Source organism: Fringilla coelebs, assembly GCF_963513975.1.
Source record: "Fringilla coelebs genome assembly, chromosome: 2".
Classification (NCBI taxonomy): domain Eukaryota; kingdom Metazoa; phylum Chordata; class Aves; order Passeriformes; family Fringillidae; genus Fringilla; species Fringilla coelebs.
Genome location: NC_140029.1, coordinates 9,142,765 through 9,165,683, shown reverse-complemented (window position 1 = coordinate 9,165,683; position 22,919 = coordinate 9,142,765). Strand labels below are relative to the sequence as shown.

At 39.3% G+C, this 22,919-nt stretch overlaps 1 protein-coding gene across 1 annotated transcript in view; it reads left to right on the top strand.

Moving 5' to 3' along the window:
• SYTL5 (synaptotagmin like 5) overlaps positions 1–22,503 on the top strand; it is a gene marked incomplete at both ends in the record, with an annotated part of 49,374 nt that extends 26,871 nt beyond the window's left edge. The window contains 11 exons of the mRNA XM_084226184.1: positions 1,171–1,300; positions 3,182–3,288; positions 7,162–7,254; positions 11,256–11,321; positions 12,288–12,466; positions 13,721–13,823; positions 15,981–16,142; positions 19,055–19,163; positions 20,522–20,657; positions 21,550–21,758; positions 22,361–22,503. Coding sequence (XP_084082310.1) covers positions 1,171–1,300; positions 3,182–3,288; positions 7,162–7,254; positions 11,256–11,321; positions 12,288–12,466; positions 13,721–13,823; positions 15,981–16,142; positions 19,055–19,163; positions 20,522–20,657; positions 21,550–21,758; positions 22,361–22,503 — 1,437 coding nt within the window. The remainder of the gene's footprint in view (positions 1–1,170; positions 1,301–3,181; positions 3,289–7,161; positions 7,255–11,255; positions 11,322–12,287; positions 12,467–13,720; positions 13,824–15,980; positions 16,143–19,054; positions 19,164–20,521; positions 20,658–21,549; positions 21,759–22,360) is intronic.
• Positions 22,504–22,919: the final 416 nt, after the last annotated feature.

Genomic DNA, 22,919 nt, shown 5'->3' with positions numbered 1-22,919 from the left:
ACATCCCTGCCAGAGAAGAGCTCCTCATGTTCTTATGAGGGACGTGGTTTTTGGTTTGGCAGGTGTTCCTCTTTTGCCTAAAAATTGCTGTGGATGTCCAACATTAGATAATGAGTTACAGAGTCTGAACTGGGAAGCACAAGGGATGGGAATAAGCATTTTTTGGCACTTTGGAGCCTTGAGTAAGTGCTGTAAAATAAGGATGTGACTTTCAAGCAGACACAATCCAGCATTCTCCCACTGACTTCTAAGGGGAATTTTGCAAGTCCAGCACTTGCAGAAAATCAGGCCAAACTGATTTTAGTTTTTTTCTGGATTTGGACACCGGGCTTTGCAAAAATTATTCCATAACACAAAATGTGTGATAAACACGTTATCAGAACAATTCCTCTCACGTGCTGTTAGACCTCTTGGGGGGTATTTGCCATTAAAGTTTGGAAAAAAGGTAGAACAGTGCTCAGATCAGAGCCCTATTGAACACATTAATTTTCTTTCTAACTTCCAGATACTTGGTCTAATATGTTGTCTTTCCTAATAAAAAAATAAGTCAGTGTATATGAAGAGAAGTTTGGGGAGCTGTAAATAAATGAATAGTTGTTTCATTTATATTCTTGTCAGCACATAGACTGACTTGTTTTCAAGTGCATTAGATTTGTTTGAAAAATCCATTTAATTTAGATGGAGTTATGTTATTAGCTTTTCTTTTACAGGTAGGCAAGAGGTCATCATGATATCAAGGGTATTGGCATTATTTAAGGGGTTGTACTGGAATAACATGATTAGTCCAGGTGCATTTGTTTTTGCTCTTGGTGAAATCATTATGCTAGTGCAAAACCCATAGGTTTTGTCTTTTCTTTCTTTTTTTTTTTCTGATTTCTGAGCTGAGTGAGCTTCTAATAGATTTGAGTGTTTCTTTTCCCTGATATTTTACTCTGATTCTTCAGCTGCAAACTCAGAATGTAAGCAAGAATTGCATCTTTGTGCTAATTTTATGCATCATTAGTGCTAAGCAAAGCAGATTAGACTGGAATCTAAATATATTCAGTAATAGACTGGATGTTAAAGGAGCTTTGGGGTTCTGGAATCTAATAGAAATTATGCTTTTATAAACTAATAGTGAATAAACTTATATTTTGTATTTATGGTTTGTGCATTTTTCCTCTTGGGCAGGACACAGGCTTGGAAAATGGCATGATTATTCCAGCAAGTGAAAGTGTACCTGAAGATTTAGTAAAGAAGCACTGCAGGAAACCATCCTGTACACCTTCCATTGCAGTTTCTAGGATATCTTTGTCATCAGGCAAGCATTAAGTCTTTTTCTTCTTTCTGGCAGCCTTTATTATCACAGGATTAAGCCCATTCTTGTGACTCCTCTCCTTTTGTCCTTAAAACATGTTGAAAGACCAAATGTTAGTTTCATAAACTTGTTCATTCTGAAACCACTTCCCTTTTACTAATCAAGTCCATACCCCTTCCCAAGATTTACATTAAAAATGGGAATCCTTACCCCAGAAACATTGGTACAACATCATTGTTAGGTAATTCTCAAAACCTTTTGCCAGGCAATCATATTTGTAAGGCTTTCCTGTTTCATCTTCCCCAACAGGTAAATCACATTCTCTTAGAGTTGTTACAAGATTTCATTCACAACTGCATGTTGTTCAATCATCCTCTGAGTGTTCCCCTGTATGAAATACTACCTGTATATAATATTACTCTCCTGCTGCCATTGCATTTCACACCCACTCTGCCCAGAAGCAAATTTGGGAAACAATATGTGGTCAGAGAACAAGACCCTCACAGACTTCTTGTCTGTTCATTTTTATATGTGATGCTCTGACAAAAGTCAATCCATCTGTAATTTACCTCATTTCACTGGAGGCTGGTAGGTGGAAAGGGCTCACACAGGGAGGTGCTGTCACAGCCACTTTGCAGTAGTGGATGGAAATCCTCTTTTTCCTCTCTGAAATGGGAGGCAGGAGCATCCTGCACTCTTCTGCTTCCCCCAGGCACTCACTCAGCTTCCTGCAGGGCTGATGGGGTGGGTTTGGGTGTACAGGCTTCTCTCTGAAACACAGCAGGACTCACTCTGCTGCAGCTGGACTCACCCCAAAGCAGAAACCCAGAGGTGTATCCCACAGAGCTAATCCAAGGAGGCAATGTTCTTTACCACAGACATTTCAGCTTGAAAGTGTCAGAGTTTCCTGGAGAATATTGTTCAGTGCAGCTCCAGGCAGAGATGTTGCAGATGGCTACTTATGAAGCAAAAATTCTCCTGTTCCTGCTACCTTACAAAATAGAAGCTTTCCTGGTGGATAAGAACTGACCTCCTGTTACCAAAGCAGATGGTTGCTGAGCAAAACTACAGGAAACTTGGGAACAGGCCTCAGACTCTGCATTTTTCTCTTTGGCAAAACTCAAAGGACATTAGGCTCAGGAGAGTGACCTTTTCTGCCACATCAGCTGTAGAGCTGGTAGAAGATGAGCAGTTAAAAACCTTTCAGATTCCAACCTGCAGGATCTAAAAGTGCTCTCTTCCCCCTCTTCTCTTTCCAAATATATTGAAACAGTCACACAAAAGACTTACATGGGGAGGACCAAGAGGCCTTGGAGAAAGATTTTCTATGTTTTATGCTATAGAGTGGTTGAGAGACCTGTAGGACTGAGAGAAACTGCTGGAGCTCTTGAAACTATTTATTTCCTCCTAATTTCTGCACCAGGAACACTGCTAATGACAGAAGTACTTTCTACTTCCATCTGTATCCTCAGGTGCTTGATTCTGATGCAGATTCTGGGGAGATTTTAATGGTGGTGGTGGTAGATGTGGCAATCATTGTGAACACTTGGACAGTGAGTTTTGCAACATTCCAGGCTAGCAGGCCTACCAGAGAAAATCAAAATCTTGATGATCCATGGTATCATCCACAGAAGACATTCAGAGTAGATAAATAAATAGTACAGGGGTATAATTATTGCCCAGAAGGCTGAGCAGCATCAGAAAGCATATTTCTTTTTCCATTTATCATAGTGATGTTCAGTTGCCATAGATTTGACAGATAATTAAAATATTAACTTTTTTTGTTAAAAACCTTTTGGGGTGGGGACAATACTTGCATGGAAGATGACATGGAATATTTCTGTACAAACTATAGCCAACATTTAAATTATTTTTGTTTCCCAGACCGTAGCAGATCTGAGATAGATTTGAGTGAATCTTTCTCTGAAGGAAATGAGGATACCCTGAGCATAAGAAGCAAATCTGTACCTAGTGCCTTAGATCAGGAACTGGTGAGTTATAAATATGGAAATGTTCATCTGGTGGAAATTCTGTTTGTTTGGACCAATGAAATCAGGACTGCATGTGTATCTATATAAAATGTGAGTAAGGCAGGACATTCTTTCAGGGATATTTAATGAGTTTTTTAATAGTGTTATCCTCTGAGTATGTTTGCTGTAGAGTGATTTCAATGAACAGTCATGGTTCCAATTTGTTGTTAATTTGCTGGATGTTTGGGTTCACAGATGAAAGAAACCTAGCCTGAAAATAAATTCCAGGCACTAAATTGCACATGCTCCAAAAATTCTGTTAATTCGTATTTGTATAAGTTTTAATTTTGATGCTGAGAAAGTTCATAGTTTAAAGGCTTTAATTCCTGTCTGGTTTGGTTTTCCATTTTTCTGTATTTTTAGCAGGAAGATCCAACTTTCTCTTCTGGCAATGTTGCTTGCCTCCTCTTCCTGTTGACTCTTCCATACTTCTCCAAGCCTTTTTTTTGTGTATTCTATGGACTGCTTTTCCTGAAGGGATTCACAACTTCCATCTCCTCTTATGCACATATCCAAGATAGGCAATCTGCAGATGTGCATCAATGCTACAAAAGAACATCCAAGCTTATTAATCATGCATGAGGGGGGAAAATGTCATTTAAATAATTCTTCATCTAATCACAGTTTATTCTAAAGTTTCCAAATGTGTGTTGGTAGCTGATGCATTTTGCCTGTTGTCATAGTCCCACCCTTCCATCTGCTCTCTCCAGAAGAGCTTTGGCCATGGCAGATGTCTCCCCTTCCTGATGTGTTGAAATTTGAGTCTTGGTGGAAAACCACGTGATGGGATTTCCATCTTTTCTTGGATCAGTAGCAGGCAGAGATTGTGCCTGCAGCGTTGCTTTGGGTTAATCTTTGAGGAATTAACAAAAGACCTTCCTGTGTCAGGTGTTGGTGGAAGAAAAACTTCAAAAATAAGTGGTTTCTTTTAAAATTGTAGTGAAGAAAAAGGATGTGTTCTTTATTAAGAAGCTGGAAAATAATGCAGAAGAAAAGCACAAAATAATAAAATGACTTTATATTCTTTATATCTGTTCTGTGCTCTAATTGACTGTTACAACTTAGATATTTCTCTGAGGCAGCTGCCAGAGATGACAAATCCAGAGAGCTTTTCTGTTCCCTGTTTGAGTTTTCTCTTAATCAGAGATTTTGCTTTGTGTTTCTTTCTTGCTGAGTCGGAATAAAATTTCAGATTGCATCTCTGCAACTCTGTAGCTTCTTTGCTAGCACAGGACACCTCTCTCGTGGCATAACCTTGATTTAGCTGCTCTGGAGTCTGATGCTAATTCCCCTTTTAAATTCACTCATAACAGGAGTCACAGGTCTCTGATTTCACCCATATCCTCACTTTCTCTGCCTTATGAAATGAATTGATTGCATTCATCAGCTTTTGTGTTACCATGTTCATTTGGGGTAGTTTGTCTCACAGGAGTCCTTCAGAGTCTTGTCCCATATTCATTATGGATGCAGTGGTTTGAGATAAAAGCTGTATTCCTGCTGGAATGTAGTTTATTTGATGCAAGAGACAAGAAGAAAGGAATCTGATGATGGAAACAACAGCTCCTGCAGCCTGAGAAAAGCTGGAGTTGCACCTCCTTCTCCTCCAGCTGAGGTCCTGCTGTCCTGTTCCTGGGTGGTGGGAGCTGACAGCAGTGCTATGGGAGATGCCACATGCCAATAGACATGCAGATTGCTGGAATTATCAGCTGAAAGGATGGGAAAAGCTTTGAGCTACTTTGCTCCCACCTTTATCAGGGAAACCCATTACCCATACAGAGAAATCAGCTGGAAAACTGAATTTTGCTTCTCTAACTTAGTATTGCTTTTGCTAATGAAAAGGGACAAATCCCAAAACCCACATGGTGTGGTTCAGATTGATCAAGGAGCGTGGGGAAGCAGCTAAATCCAGTGTTGTGCTCAAATGTGAGCACGTTTCTAGAGAGGTGTGGGTTGAATTCCTGACTGAGTAGTTTTCATTGCATGCTCAGCTGCTTTTTTAGGAGTAACTGGATGATGTGCATTTTATAGCCCCACAGGAGACCATGAGATTAATATCCTGCTGCCTCCAATTTTAACAAGCTAATAACAGCAACCAATTACATAATATAAAAATGTAATTGTTGTGGTGCAAAATAAATTAAGAGAGTAAGTTAAATATTAACCTTTCTTTTTAAGTTTTAGCTTTCTGCTTGCAGGCAAAAATTGATATTCAGCACTTGTTAGGACTGTGAAGCTATGTTAGAGTTTGAGTGTCTGGACCTGAAACACCCCAATCTGAAAATGTTGCCTTACTTTTTCCCCCCTCTGTTTAATTATTCTGCAGTTAAAATGTAGCATTGTTTATTTTCGAGTTCACTGGTATGCATACACAGCGTAAAGGAAAGAGTTTTTAATGTATAGAGTTTCTTCTTCCTGCTCCATAGGCAAGTAAGAAAATTGTATTCTTGTTCCAAATTTAAAATTAGACTGCATCAGCTGACTTTTGATCTTAATGAGGGGAATAGAAATTACAGCTGGAGCAGTTTGTTGGGTTTTTTTGTTTGTTTATTTCAGGTTTCTGGGAGATTTTACTTTTGAACAATTCAGTTGTCTGTCTCCCTGAAGTAGTTTGCTCTGTTGTGTCTAGATCTCCAAGGGTTTTAAGGTATCTAGTATTTCCTCTTTTTTTTTTTTTTTTTTTTTTTCTGTGGGGCACTAACAGAGTAGAGTCAGAGTAGAGTTCTGAGCCTTCAACAGATTAGAAAGAAAAGAGACCAGCAGAGCAAGCTCATGGTAGGAACATGAAACTAAGTGTTTTCTTCAGTATGTAAACTTTGGTGATAGCTTGTTCTGATTTCCCTCTGCTCAATATTACATATGCAGTAACAATTGGAAAGCAGTAATGGAAAATCACTTTTAGGTGCTTTCATATCAGTTCAGTCACTGGAGCAAAGGAGAAGAGAGGTAACAGCCAGTTTTATGTAAAGTATGGCAAATGTGCTGCAACTTTTTTATGTAAATTGTGAATTCAACTCTCCAGCAGCATTTCTGCCTGTTCTGTTTTTGCTGATTAACACAGAAGTCTTTGAGACTCCTGAATTTGAATGCAGTATTTCCCTGGTAGGCTTCAAAGAGTGAGAGCAGCTAAGCAATAGAGAATGAGATGGGTCAAAAGGTGAGGTTTTTATAGCTGCAAAGCAGATATAAGGAACTTGAAATTCTGACTTCCATCAAAATTTAAAACAAAGTCTTTCAAAATGTGCCTGCCATAAGGCTTAGGGAAACACTGAGATTTCCAAGCTATGCCTAATAGGATTATAATTGTCTGCTGGCATTTTTTCCCTGTTAGTTTAAGTAAAAGTTAAGAGTCTCATTAAGATCATCAATCACATCTAAAGATTTGGTTTAGATTTTATTTCATTGCTGTGTTTAAATGAGCAATTTTTTCTGTATATAGGTTAAAGATGCTAAACTTCAGTCTTGCTTATTAAAACTCAAGCCTATGTGAAGCTGTGCAAGTACTGATTTTCCATCTTTTTATTATTAATACAATGCAGAAATTTAAATAATTTTAAAATGCTTATCAACTGGCTTGGTTTAAGACATGAAGTGTTTGTGTGAAGATTTTCAGTTCTTTAACAACTGAATCCCAAAAGCACAGCTGTCTCTCCCCCTTATGCTCTGTTTCTGTGCAAAGATGTGGAAAATGTGAACCAAAATTCCTTTACAGAACAGAATATGAGTGCATCCAGCTCCATCTTCCTCAAGTGGAAAACTTGTGAACCAAAATTAAGTGACAGAGGCTGACAAATACAGTGCAGAACACAACAACTAAAATGCCTGTTTGTCATTTAGGGCTATCTGGATGAAACAGAAGAAGATATTGATGACATAGTGGCCTCTTGTTATCCAAGAAAGCATGAACATATGACAAGTGGATTATCAACAGTAAGATCTTGGGCAGAAAACATGCATTGTCCTTCCACAAAAGACCATATTTCCCCCAGAAAGGAATTTATTTCATATCACTTATCACATTCATCTTTCATTCTACACTTGAGAAACATCTTTTAACATTCAGATAGACTTTCTATTATACTATTAATGATGCTCAATGCTAAAATGCTGTTCTCTGCAGGGCATGGAAAGAGAAAACTATTTTGCATACTCATTAGCAGACTTCCTCATAGGCTGGGGTTATTTTCAAAAGGTGTTTGCAGTGTGTGACTGCTCAGCTTTGCAGAGGAGCACTTGATCTTAACTAAATTGAAACAAAGTGGGCGGAGGGTGTTCCTTCTCAAACTGCTCTCTGATCTTTCAGGTTCTTGGAACACAAAGATTTGTCTGTGTTTGCACACATCCCACTTCCATGGAATCATTGTCCATCCCCCAGCTCAGTTTCTCTCATTCTTCATGGCATGATTCCTGTGCCACCCACATCTGGAAAGTATCTCCCTTCACTGCAGGGGAGGGGTGCTTGGGGGTCAGGCTGGGGACAAGAAAGGGGTGGCTCCACCTGATGGCAGCAACAAAAGTGGTGTAAGAAGGTTCTGCTGTTGATTATGCAGTTTGTTGATCATGGGAAAGGAAATAGATGATAAAAGCAGCCTTTGACATGTCTAGTTTATTGCTATCTGCTGTGTACCTCATTTTTGGGATCTGTGGGATAATATCTTCAGAGAATCCTTTCTGGCCACTCTTCTTTATGGCTTGTGTCTAAAAATAGCTCTGGACTGCACAAAGCTGCAACAAACTCTGTGTAGAGTGTGTGAGTGCTGAAGAGAATGAAGAAAGATGAAACTGAATACTAAAAGGGAGGAGAAAATTATTATCTTTGACAATAACCCAAGAACTGTCCTTTCTAGATTGCATCCCCATCAGTCTCTGTGCAAGCAAGGCAAGGGAATTCCCAGTGAAGCTCTTGATCCCAAGGAAATGGAGCTGGCTGAACCTAAGCTCACAGAGCACTTTGATGGCTTAGATCTGGCTGTGTCAGACCGTTTTCCCTCTGGTTTTTGTTCCCAGAAGCAGACACACCCCAGCAGCCCTGAGCACCTGTAGCCAGTGCACACTGGGTAATGACACCCCCTTGGCCCAGGCTGGCAGTGAGTCACAGCCTCCACTGCTTGCTGGTCCCAGGGATTTCATAGTCAGAATGATTTTCATTTCCTCTGAATATTGATGGGAGGGTTGCAGGGGCTTAAGTGTTTTCTCTAAATAAGGAACTGCATTTAGGGATCCTTCCCTCTGTGCTTCAGGCAGCATTGTCCGTGCGCTGGGTTTTGTCCTTTGCTGTAGATTTCCCTCTGACCTTTCTCTTAAGCAAAGTGCAGCTTTTCCAGGGCTGTAGGGTTGAGATAATCTCACATCTCAATGCTCCCATTTCTCCTTATTCCCCATGACATGTTTTTTAATGTCACTGCATGCAATGTTAATGGCTAAGTTGTGAATGGCCAGCTCTTCTCCCTGCAAGAGAAGGGCAATTTTACAGGTTCATTCCTTTATTCCCCTTAAGTGTGTTGCTAACATTTCCCCATCATATTTTTACCTTCACTTTGATTGTTTTAAGCCTTTGAGCCTTCTTGCACAGTATATTTTTTATCCTGTGCTATCTCTCAAATTACTGTTAACTATTAAGTCATATTGACATAATGTTATTAATGAACAGTAGACTCATAACTACATGTCTTTTCCTTTCCTTTCCTTTCCTTTTCCTTTCCTTTCCTTTTCCTTTCCTTTTCCTTTTCCTTTCCTTTTCCTTTTCCTTTTCCTTTTCCTTTTCCTTTTCCTTTTCCTTTTCCTTTTCCTTTTCCTTTTCCTTTTCCTTTTCCTTTTCCTTTTCCTTTTCCTTTTCCTTTTCCTTTTCCTTTTCCTTTTCCTTTTCCTTTTCCTTTTCCTTTTCCTTTTCCTTTCCTTCCCTTCCCTTCCCTCCCCTTCCCTCCCCTTCCCTCCCCTTTCCTCCCCTTCCCTCCCCTTTCCTTTCCCCTTGTTTCTTTTCTTTCTTGAATCTGAAATAAGTATGGCTAGTCTTACAATGAATATTTGAGGAAATGAAATAAATATCACAAAGGATAAAATACACTTGAAATCTACCTGCAACATGAATGAGCAAAAAATGGAAGTGGAAAGTGACATTGAAGAGAAACTGTATCTCACTGTTAGTCTTTTCTCTTGTGTTTTCCCAGTGCTATTGCATGTACTGTTTCAAAAATTTAAAAATTTAGTTTTCTCTTCATCCTCCACATATTTATGTGGTGCTGTCAAGACCCACCACATCAGTGAGACTGAAATGTTCCAGGGCTTTACTGCAGCAATAAGATACGATGCAAAACAAACACAATTCTTTGTGAGGTATCAAAATGAGACTCTGTGTCCTTCATATGTTGTTTGCTACTTACTAAGCAGGAATATGAGTATTTTTCTTTGGGATTTTACATTTAGTGTACGCAATATCCAGTTTAAATTCTACAGAACAGAGTCTGGGAGTGGGGGCAAAAAAAGAAATTTATCAAATTTTACTAAATTTGTATAATATTCTTCATGTTTGGCAAGCAATTCAGAAATTGTGTTTGCATAAATTCAAGGCTCAGGTGCCATCTATTTGTTTCAGACCTTCTGTCATGGCTTTTTTTTTACCTCAGCCATTTATCCCTTGTTTCCTGCTTTCATAAAGATTAAGGAAAAAGTTATTTAGATTAGAGAGAAAAGTGTTTGGAGTAGAAAACTACTCATCCACCTCCTTTGATTGGTATAACCTTGAGGTTTTTTCTGAAGTGGGCATACAAATTGTTGCAGTGATAATTTAGGCATTTTTAGCACATACTGGAGTGGTTAAATCTCTAACAGTGTAAAAAGATATTTTTTATGTATTTTTTATGTATTTTAGAGGTGGAAATGTATAAATGGTAAAGGCTGGAATTTAGCTCAAGGCATGTTAGAAATTGGAGGAAATATGTCACATTGGTTGGTATGTGTTTATAATTCTCCAGTAATTTTAACCAGTCCAGTTAATGAAATATCAGACAATTATTAAAAGGATTAAAAGCTCAAGCATTTTTTCATTCTTTTTTTTTTCTTAATTAAGGATAAAGCCAGCCAGCATAAATACATCAAAACCACCTTCTTTTTTTTTTTTTTTTTTGCTGGTTTTTTTCCTGCATGGGGAGTAAAATTAAATGTATGGGTTATAATTGCTTATGTAAAAACACTTTTTCCTGTCTGTTGTTGTTTGCCACATTGACACAGAACTGTTTATCCCTTGAGCCTCCTGTGCTGCAGGGGCCTTGGGCAGGGTGCTTGGAGAGCTGGCTTTTGTCACAAACCAATTCTTTCTGTCTGGCCCTTTCCCTGCACTGTGCCCTTCCCTGCAGCTGGCAGGGAAGGAGATGGATCAAGAGACAGCTGGTGAGATCCTGCTCTGCCAGGCAGAGGAGGGAAAATGTCTCCTCCTATATTGAATTACCTTTTTTTTTCCCAGAGAGTGACATGTTTCAGCATTTCAGTGCAATTGTCATCTGTTCTTACGAACTCCACAGAGAAACTGCCCTTTCTTACAAAAGCACTGATGCTGCAAACAGAGGAATTCTTAGATTTTGACTGGCTTCAGGGAGGAGTGAAATGTAAATGAGAACAAATCCAATGTAATCCAGTATGAATCCAAACCTGCTGAGCTACTGTTCTGAAACATAACTTGTTTATTTTGATACAGAGATGACCTCATTTCTGTGTAATTACTTTGAGCCATGCATCCTTCAATACTTGGAGTGCATGGAGGACACAGCATTTCTCTGATTTGGAGATACCTTTTTCTTGCTTTCTCACTTTGGCTTTGCAATACAAACTTCCTTTACCTTTCTATGTAAATAAAGATTTCTCACTGCATTTATTCTTTCTTATTACATCAGTCTAATGCTCTTTTCTCTTGATCTTTTGCACTGCCTCCTTTAAAGAACTCCCCTGAAGGTTCTGACAGAAAATGGACATATTTAAATGTTCCCGAAGCAGATGGTGACACTGTGAGTTCTCCTGAATCCTCTGCTCTAGCTTACTTTTAAGGTTTCTCTCTCCTTTCTCCCTTTTTGTTCGAGACTGTACCTGGGTGTCTTGTAAGGTTCCTGTGTGCCAGAATTCAGGTGGTTATATATGTTTTTGGAGCAGTCTTGTTCAATGACTCAAAAGGAAATGCACTCCAGATTCCTCAAATGCTTTTGGTTCTGGCAGTGTGCATATTTCTCCAGTTTTCTTTAAAAGATATTCAGTTCTTTCCTAAATGTAAACTTTTGGAAGAGGGAATCCTCACAGCAGTACTCTGCATTTTATGAGTGTGAAGGAAGAGGGATTGAGGGATGATATATCATGCTGTAGTAGAAAAAATTTTGGTGTTTTTGATTATTTTTTTATAAATAAATATGCAGAAATTGAGTTGAATTTTGCTCCTTCTTTTAGAATTGTTGATGAGAGAGAGGTGCCACTTTAACTAAATATGGTTTTATACTATTTCCATTATGGGAAGCACCTCTGTAAGTTTTCCTAAGGGCTCTGTCAGCAGTTGTCTTATGACACTCAGTAAATTGAGGTGACCAGCTGAGCCAGAGAAGGGACTTTTAAATAGTTTTTTTCTGCTTGGAACTTACATGAGCTTACAGTTTATGTAGCCTGTCTGCTCTTCTGTCCATATATTAATTAAGAGGTGATAATTTGGATTCAGTCATGTTTATAATAGGTTTGAGTCTTGCATGGAAAAACATCTGCCTAGACATTTAAACTACTATTAACTACAGTTCTTATTCTCTTCACATCAAATCATGGCAATTCTATTCTATAATATATCTCTTTCCATAGCAAGTCCTAAAAAGTGCGACAATATTGCAAGGCTGTAGCTTTATGAAAAAAAAAAAAAAAACAAACCAAAAAACCAGAAGCAGATTTTGGGAAAGGGTAGAGTGTTTCAGCCTCTGAGCCCTTTTTCTGTTCCCCTCCAGACGAGCATTAACAGCATGGTGAGTGTTTACAGCGAGACTGGTGACTATGGCAACGTGAAGGTCAGCGGGGAAATCCTCCTCAACATCAGCTACATCTACAAAACAGGGGCCCTCAACATCCTGGTGAGGAGCTGCAGGAACCTGGCCATTGCAGATGAGAGGAGGCAAAGGACTGACCCGTAAGCACTGGGAATTTCCTTCAGCTCCGCTGGGGTGTGCCCTGCTCATCCTGCCCTGGCTCTAACCAGGGCTTGGGACTCAAGCCTGGGAATTCACAGGATCCAGCTGGTACAAGCAGCATTTTGGTGTTGGCTGGGTTTAGGCTCCCTGTGGGAGGGGCATTTCATGTGTGCTTCTCAAGGCAACATGTACCTGTTCTGGGGAAACAGCAAGATTATTTAAATTATCAACCTGTTTGATAGTAAAAGGGGAAAAGGTATGAAGGAATAGGCAGGCAGCATCGAGTTACTTTTACTTCTGTAATCAAAACTGAAGTATATGAGAGGAGTGATCTTCTGGAGGCAAGGATTAATGGAAATAACTTTGTTTTCATGGGCCCATATACTCACTTTGCAAGCACCATGTTTTCACAGAATTCACAAAATCACTGGGTTGGAAGGGACCTTCAAAGTCATCAAGTCCAACCCAGCCCCAACACCTCAACTAAACCCTGGCACCCAGTGCCACATCCAGTCTGTTTTTAAGCACATCCAGGGATGGTGATTCCATTGCCTCCCCAGGCAGACAATTCCAGAATTTTATCACTCTTTCTGTAAAAAACTTCTTCCTGATATCCAAGCTGTATTTCCCTTGGCACAGCTTGAGACTGTGTCCTCTGGTTCTGTCAGTGCTGCTGGAGAAAGAGCCCAGCCCCAGCTGACTGCAGCCACCTTTCAGGGAACTGTAGGGAGGGATAAGGTCACCCCTGAGTCTCCTTTTCTCCAGGCTAAACAACCCCAGCTGTTTTCTAAGTTTCTCATCATAGTTTTCAGTATAATACGTAACCTCTCTCATCAGAAAGTAACAATTAATGTCTCTAATAATGATTGATCTATGGTTTGATGACCTATGGATGATAATTACAAAGTTTCTAATTATCTTGTGGTTTAAGTGTATATCTTGTCATATGTGACCAGTTGGTAATCATATATGGCAAAAGGGAACTTGTTAGGAAAGCTTGTTCCATTTCTGAGGATAAACAAATTAATTTAGCTCTGCCTTTTGTTATTCTGATCTTATCTGATCTACACCACCATGTGTGCAGGTAAGGGCCATACCTCTCCACGTTCTGCATATTCTCTGCTATGTGTTTACACTCTTCATACTGCAAAAAATTAATTTCCTCACATGCATTGCTGATGCAGCAGTGTCAGGCCTTTGCTCAAACTGGTCATTTCATGCTCCTTGCTGACCCTCTGCTCCTTTCTCTGCAGCTATGTCAAAGCCTACCTTCTGCCCGACAAGTCCCGCCAAAGCAAGCGCAAGACCAAAATTAAAAGTAACAGCACCAACCCGGAATTTAATGAGACACTGAAGGTGAGAAGAGTCTCTCTCTCTCAGGCTCTGATGAATGTTTCACTTGTGCTCACAGGTATTTTCTATTTGTGTTCCAGTACAGGGATTAGAACTTGCAAGAAATGCCTCAAAAGGGAAGGTGGTTTGAGCAAAAGCATCTAGCAAACCAATGAGCTGCCATTTATGGCTTTCAGCATTGAGGAAGTTCTGTTTGGTTCTCTCCCTTATGGTTGAAAATTCCATTAGTTTCCACAGATCTCTTTCAAAACTGTTGATGCTCCCATCTAGCCTGAGCTTAGCATTGTTAAAAGCCCCTTAAAGATTTTATACGCCTGATGCTGAAACAAAGCTAGATTAGAACTTCCTGTCTAATGAAGAGTAAATAAGATCTTTGCATTCAGATCTTTGCATTAAGATCTGAATTCTTCTGGGAGGTTTAACTTATTTCTAAAGCAGAACCTACTTTGATAAGAAATGTCAGCATCTGCTTCACTATTTGTCCTCTTAAAAGCCAGTGGTGAAGTTCATTTTGTGTTGCAATGGGCTTGATGTGCTTGAGGAGACAGAGCCCACAGCTCTCTCCTTCCTTGCCCTTTACCCACCCACCAGAGAGGCTGAACTCTCTGAGCTGCTCACAGGGGGCTCATTGCCCTCCCTGGCTCTGTGGGGCAGTGGCAATGGGGGGGTTGCTGTCCCTTCACTGCCTCTCTGGCATCTTAACCTCCAGGCTCCTGATGATTCCCTTTCCTACCCACTAAAAGGAGTTATCCAGCAGGCTACCATGAAACCAGAAACTCCTTTTAGTTTCTCCTGATTTTTTTTTTTAAATTTCAGTTGCATTTTAAACAAGTTTCCTATAATAGAAGCAAATAGATGTTCCCTGGCTGGTGTGCTTGCCTTGGCCTGGCTACAAAACCATTTTGCAGGCACACACACTCGGTCTGGCCATGCTGCTTGCCAAGGGAGAGACTTTTTATAGCCTCATTTTTAAATGGTATAGAGTAAAATTAAGGCTTGCCTGAACTGGGAAAAAATAAAGTATTAGACTTTATTTATCAAGTAATATAGCATTAAACATAACTGCTGGGTGAAGCTAGGACATAAAAGTTTCTCAGAAATACAGGTTATAACAAAATGTGAGCAGATAAGGAAGAGTTGTTTATCCCAATTGAAAATCATGTTTTAAAAAAGAAAATAAAAAGAATTAAATCTGTCTTGTATCTTCCCTCTTTGACTTTTACTCCATTGTTGCAGAATATGAGGTTTCTCACAGAGGAACAGTTGGCATCTAGGGTTAGGCACTGCAGATATCTGTACATAATTAGCCAACTGACCTGGCTGGTTCAGCTTTTGGACAGTATTTGTCCATGTCCAGATATTGTTCCTGATGCAAAAATAAGACATCTGCATTTCTTCAGCTAACACTAGGAGAAGGGTGAATATCAGGGAAATAATGGGCTTTCTGCTAAAAGTAGAATGTGCAGAGCCAGAATTCCAGATGTTTATAATTTTCTGTGTATTTGCTAGACTACAATGCTAGTCTTTTAATAGCTTTGATGAATTCATATCTAGATGTGGGGTTTTTAATAGCTTTAATATATCAATAGCTAGTCATGAGTTTTTTAATAGCTTTCAAGCCCAACAATGGTTACTGATAGGCTCAGTGCATGCCTTGCAGATGCTGCTCTATGTGTTTTCAGAACAATTTTTTGTAAGCTACAAAGAGAAAATTGGAAAGGAGAGGTTGCTTTCTGGAAAGCAGTGTTAAGCAGACTCTCTTTAGGGATGAAAGAACCAGTGGGGTTTCTTCTTTTTATCAACCTAGATGTTGATCTGCTTCTTTTACATAAACTTGTAGGGAATTAACTTGTAGGATCATATTTTTAAGCACCATAATTTACTTTATAGTCATAAATACTCAGTAAATAATACCAAAACCAAAGCCACCATAGTGATAGTAACATAAACTATCTCTGGATGTATACAGCAAAGATTTCACATTAATATGATGAACTTTCTGGCCAGATCAATCTTGCTTGCAAGGAAAACAAATCTCTCATGCTCCATTTGTTAACTGCTCTGGGCTTGGTGCAACTGAGCTAGAGCCATAAAAGGCTCTGTGGAAAATATTATTTCTGCTTATTCTGAGAGTTTCTTTTTCTCTTTTTCTGTTGGTAGTATGTCATCAGTCACTCACAGCTGGAAACCAGGACCCTGCAGGTTTCTGTCTGGCACTATGACAGATTTGGACACAACAGCTTCCTTGGGGAAGTGGAAATTCCATTTGATTCCTGGAACTTTGAAAATCAGGGTGATGAGTGGTTTGTGCTCCAGCACAAGGTAAGGGTTTCCAGGACTGGTGAAAGTGCTGTGAAGCAAATTTAGCAAGAGTTGGTTATTTTTTTTCTTTGGAATTTTCTTTATAAAGCAAGACTATAAACTGTCTAATGTGACAGTGAAAAATATTTACTTATTCTTAATTCAGTAAAAGCTTGCTGGTTTTAAAGACTTCATTAAATTTTCACATATGATTGGCTACTTAAAAACAATAACCAAAGAAAGCTTTTAAAGAAAACATAAATTCATCCTGTAATAAACTCCAATAAAAAATTACTTAGTAAATACATTAATCTTTTAAAAAACACATAAAACAAAGGACTTTCCCACCATTCCCCTTACCTAACCCTTAAGATGTTATTAAAGAAACAAGCTTTATCTTTTTCAGTTCCAAGTGCTTTACACCTTTCAGACGTGACAAAACAACTTCTTAATCTCTCTAATTCACCTTAACCAGAAAGGCACAAGAAAAGGCTCTGAGGCAGCAGATTGAGAGGTCTGTGAAACCTGGGCTCCCCTGCTTTGGCAAAGAATTGTTCATTTTTTTTTTATTTTTGGAAGAGATTCAAAGAGCTGCTGTAAACCAGAGGATTAAAGGCTTCTCTCTTGCTTGCTCCTGCAGCAGCCATAATCCCCAGGAATTCCAGGGGTTCAGATTGACATTTAAGAAAGTGTATCTTTCTAATTTAAAAAAAATATAAGGAGTGCAGCTAATATTGTCAAGGTTGACCAGATGATTTGGGTTTTCTATGTTCATTACATTTAAGGAAATCATATTATCTTTTGGGTTTCAGGAGAGAGTGTTTGATTTCTGCCTTTCTATCAGGTGGGAGATGGATCTGTTTGCTCTGTAATTAATTTCTAGGTAATTTCTTTTACTCCTAATGGGAAAATAACCAAAATAGTCATGAAGCTCTCCTGCTCAGAAAAATAAGTAATGAGGCACTAAGCATTTCAGCCAGTCCAGCTGGAAGGTGGTATCTGATTATTTCCAAACCTATTAAAAAGATTTTTAAATTACTTCTTTTGCTGTCAAAGAAAGCAAACACAGAATTGGTCCTGTCTGCCTCCTAAGTTGTTACCAATAATGTTTCTAAACTTAGAACACTGCTAAAGTTTTTGATCAGCAAGGATGAGATTTTAAAAAAGTATATCAATTACTACTACTAAAAGAAGCACTGGTTAATATCCATGCAAAAAAAATACACACTAATCTCCTATATGGACTTCTGAGAGACAGGAATGGAGGAATGGCAATCCAACATCTTCTGGGATTTATTACAGTGCTTTGTTTGTTTCATCATGAATCATTTAGCTGCTTCAGTGAAAAGGTTGGAGACTTGAAGATGTGTTTCTTCCATGAGCATTGAGAGATCTCTTTTCCAGAGGAGTGTGATTAAGTCAGGAAAAGTAGAGAGAATAGTTCTGTAGCTAAAGAGAGGACAGAGTCATGTGGGTTTGGAGGAGAGGCTGACAAATTTTTTTCTGACATTAGGACTTACACCACTGCTTGTCTACTAGCAGAACTAAATAAAAAATAACCTTTAATGCCTTTATGGGAAACTTGATCCTAAACCTGCTTAGTTTAGGCCAAAAGTCAGCTGCCTGGCTGGCAAAATGTAGATGTCTAAATTATTGCACAGCCATTTACTACAGGTTTTCTTTAGTCCTCTGTTGTAGCAGCTGGCATTGGACACTGGTGTCAGACACGACTGCTTTTCTCAGTCAGTGCAGCAGTGCCTGTGTTGCTCTAAAAATGCTTCAAAGTCACAGAAGGGCCCTGTTTCTGTGACTAAAGTTGCTTTGTTCTCTGTCCCATCCTTGGGTGCAGACTCAGCCCCAGTGAGTGGTCAGTGGTCAGTGGAGTCTGGGAGGTGAAGGCGATGCTGGCTCTGCACACACCTTATGAATTCCTGCTGGGGAATTTTCACTTGTTTTCTCTGGGCAACAGAGCTTTGACCTTCCTGGGGTACCAGGAAACAAGCTGAATACATCTCACAGAAATAAATTCCCAGGTCAGACATTCCTCCACAAACAGGAATTTAAAGGCCTCTGTGGTGCCTCAGGTGCCTCCAGCAGTGCTGGAAGACCCTCTCCCTTTATCCATGGCCTTCCTCCCTCTGAAGAAATCAGGAGGATTTGTTCATTTTACCCAGACCTAAGCACTGAGCATGTACAGAAATCACATCACAGAATGGTTTGGGTTTGAGACCACCCTGTTCCAACCCCCTGCCATGGCAGGCACAGCTCTCACTGGACCAGGCTGCTGAGAGCATCTGAGTGGTCCCAGCTCCGCCAGGGAAGTCAGAGCTCCCTGTGTTCACCCCATGTTTTTAAAATGTAGTTTCCAACTTGTTGCAATGTGAATGGAAGTTCAGTACCCTGCCAGTGATATTATTTTTAAAAGGATGGCCTGAAGAGCATTGATTGCATTCCTCTGGGTAAGATTTAATTGTTTATTAAAAAAGATGGAGAAATGCACAAATAATAGCTGTGTAGAAAAGAAAGAGGACACTAAGAATAACAGTTTTTAAGAAGTTTTTCTGTTTCAAGTTTTTCAGTTATAGTTTATATATTCAGAAATAAGTTTGAGGGGTTTTTTTGCTGTTGGTTTTTTTTCCCTTATTCATGCTACTCTTTCCTCTGTGTGTTCACTGAACAGTGCCTCATGCCACATGGGTTTATTTTTCTGAGAGCTTGCATTCCCTAGCTCAGAAAGGTCTATAAAATGTGATTGCCTCCAATTTGAATGTCTTATTATCTGAAAGTGGGCTGCTACATCTTGATGTGTTTAAGAAGTGTTTAAAAGACTCTATGGATGTATTGCTATATTTTGACAGAATTAAAATCAAAAGAAAAAGTTCAATGAATAATCTTGGCTGGATTTCTGGTTGCTTTGTTTGTTTTCTCTTCAGGTGGAGGCTGTGACAGATTTTGGCCTTCAGTACAAAGGAGAACTGACAGTGGTTTTACGTTATATTCCTCCAGACAGAAACCTAATGCTTCCTCTGGGGCAGTTTCAAGGTAAAACAAACATCAATAATGAGGATTTTAAAAATCATATGATGATGATGTATTAAAAATCCTCATTTAGGGTGAAGTAATGGTACTGGTGAAGACTGAAATCATACTTTACTATGCTCATTCATAGAATCACAGAATGTTAAGGGGTAGAATGGACCTGAAAGACCATCTAGTCCCAAGCCCCCTGCCATGAGCAGGGACCTTCCACTAGACCAGATTGCTCAAGTCCTTATCCAACCTGGCTTCAACAGTAATGTGTGAAATGGAAATTCTGAACCTTGTGTATGTTTCTTTTGCTTCATCCTTTTCTTTTACACTGAATATAAGAAGAGAGAATGGAAGAGGAATATGCAGTCAATGCTTGATGTATGGCTCTGACTTAATTAAAAAAAAAAAAATCCAGACATTAGGTAACATGATCAAGGGCAGCCACAGAGGAATAAATTGTCTGCATTGTAGTCTGAGAGTTCTTTTTTCAGCTGGTTATATACAGTGCTTAGCTGATCAAGTAAGAGACCTCACTCAGTTCTTCCTGCTTAATTCACCTGAATCTGCCCCCTCATTTTCACTGCTTTTCTCACTGCTTTTCCTCTGCTCAGCCTTACTGTATTACTGCTGCAATTTAGTCCTGTAAAATCTTACTTGAGTTCTTGAGGGTGAACCATTATTTTCATCAGCAATGAACAAGGGAGGAGAGTTTCTCTCTCTTTGCATTGTGTTAACATGAGGAACAGCAATCCTTTGAAGTGAGAGCAATCACTGAGTGCACATGGACATGCCAGATGCAGGTGTATCACTGCTTCAGTGACAGCATTGCTTGCTGCATTTGCATTTGGTGGATTAAATTTCTTTCTTTTCCTTTCTTCTTTTTTTTTATGACAGATGATATTCCCTCTATTAGTAGTAAGGTTTACTCAAGGTTTGCTCCCTTAAAAGCTCATTGTTATCAGCTCAGTTGAGATACAGCCTGCATTTTTTAAAATTAGTGCATTTTAACATCACTCCTGATGATTACTTTTAAAAATCTAGCCAAGTCAATTCACATTTTTAAATCAGTCTTACAATATATACTGATATATCTATTAGATATTATATTATATTATATTATATTATATTATATTATATTATATTATATTATATTATATTATATTATATTATATTATATTATATTATATTATATTATATTATATTATATTATATTATATTATATTATATTATATTATATTATATTATATTATATTATATTATATTATATTAATTAGAATGTGGTCAGTGCCCCAGCCTGGAGTCTGTGAGTATATAATATATACTACAATATAATCTCTGATTGTAATTTTGCAACTTTGTTCTATGCTTAGGAAAGAAAGGTTTCAGAAAAGGAAAGAAAGGAGATTCTCATCTGCCATCTGGAGGCATATTAGAAGTCCTCATCAAAGAAGCAAAGAATTTAACAGCAGTGAAATCAGGAGGCACATCTGACACTTTTGTTAAAGGGTTTGTGGGTTTTTTTCCTCTCTTTTTTTTAATGACTGCACTGGATCTAATTTAAGATTTGTGTCACATGCCTGTAAGCTTGTGGGTACACAAAAAATTTACATAGTATAGCAACATATGTGTGTTTTTTTAGAAATGCAGCATTTTGTGTTGGACACTCAAAATGCAAACTACACAGAATACTTGTGTTTGAAAAAAATTAACTAAATCCTGCATCTCTCATTATAATGGATTTCTCATAAATGTAGGATATGCATTATAAATGTTACATTTAGAAAGTTACAGATATCTTAAAACATTTTTCTTCGCCATTTTTTGCTCTGAATGCTAGCTTCCAGGCTTGCTGATTTCCAGTTATGTTCCAACTCATAGTAATGTGTTGAGTGTTGGTACTAAATGGGGTCCACAGGAAACATCCTGTCTTTAATTCCCTGGTGGAGCTTTGTCTTGATCTTCTGCTGTGCTTAAAGCTATGCACTTAAAACTCAGTACATACATTTCAAGCAGAAAAAATAATTTTCATTTCTTTCTGGACCATCTCTTGTTGCACTTTGAGAGGGGCACTGGACAAGATGGCTCCAGAGGGGTCCCCTCTAGCCAGTGTTTTTATGACTCTCTCTATATTTAGGCTCAATGAAACAAAAAGTTTGTGTTTGAATCTTGGGGCAAGGAGACTGAATTCCAGTTTCTGCTTGTGGTAACTGACACTGTAGGTATGAGAACAAATGGAGCACAAATGCAAAATAAGCACTTGAGGTAGTTGCTTAATATAATACCAGTGGGGAGATGGGGTCCTGATCCCATTTGAGCCTATAATGTATAATGTGATTGTTATATATTATGAATACATTGTGAAAATCCACTTCCAAATTCATTTTCCTTCATCTCCCAGGTACCTGCTCCCAGATGACAGCAAAGCTACAAAGCACAAAACTCCCATAGTGAAAAGGAGTGTGAACCCCCAGTGGAATCACACCTTTGCCTTCAGTGGTTTGAATTCTGGGGACATAAGGAATGTCTGCCTGGAGCTGACTGTGTGGGACAAGGAGTCTCTTTCCAGTAATGTTTTTTTGGGAGGTGTCCGTTTGAGCACTGGAAATGGTGAGGTCCCACCTGACTCAGTTTGCTTTTCTTATTCTGCTCTCCTCTTTCCTTACCCCCCATGGTTTATGTGTATGAAGGACAGAAATGTCACTGAGTGTTTTGAAAACACACAGGAAGTTGTGGAATTTGAAAATGGAGAAAAGGCAACACACAGATAATCTGTAGATGATTTAGTTCTTTCCTCCACTGAATGAGACACAAAAATTATGAGCCCATTTGTATTTCTGCACAGTCTAAAAAAACTGTGAATACCTTGGGGAGCATTCCTCAGCATCCCAGTGAGAAGGAGTCATCTGCTTGTGTGCAGCCTTTCTGCTGGCCGTGGTGTGAGCTGGAAGAGGTGTGAATCCATTCCCCTGTGCTGGGAGAAAGTTGTTTGTGGTGCAGTGTGGGGAGGTTTATGACCCTCTGCCCATGTGCCTGAAGGTGTTCAATGACAAACTGGTGCTCCTCAGGAGCTGCCTGTTTTCAGTGCAACCCCCTGTACAGGTGGAAATGTAAAATGCTTGTCATTTCTCTTGCCCACTGTTGTAAATGAGGAGTGATGTTATCCATCTGCTTCCTAAAATGGTAAATTTCCATGTTTTTACAATTGTCAGGTGTGAGCAATGGCAAGGAGGTTGACTGGATGGACTCTCAAGGGGAAGAGCAGCACCTCTGGCAGAAGATGATTGACAGTCCAGGAGCTGCAGTGGAAGGGGTGTTGATGCTGAGGTCCAGCATGGGGAAACGCAGACCCTGAAGGACTGAACTGCTGGGGGTGCCACAGCTGCTCCTGGCTTCAGGGCTGTCCAGGCTCTTGTCACTTGGCCCATTTGAACGTGAGAAGGGTTGTACCCCTTGCCTTGGACATTAAGGCTCTGAGTGAGATTCCAATGCATTCTGCACTTTCATGCACACATTCCTTACCCAGGCTCCTTGTGTGAATTGTTTCTCCTGAAGCCAGTGAGAACTGGACCTTGCACAGAGATCAGGCTGGCTTTCTCTGTCCCCTCTGGTGGCTGGTGTGCAGCTGATGAGCATTCCACCTGAGGGCTGCTCAGAGTGAGCCAACTCTCTTGCTGGTCATTTAGTGAGTAATGCCAGGTTTATCAATCTCCTTCTGGCTCAGGGATGGCCTAAGAAGGCAGCAGTGGCACAGAACAAGCAGATTCAGAG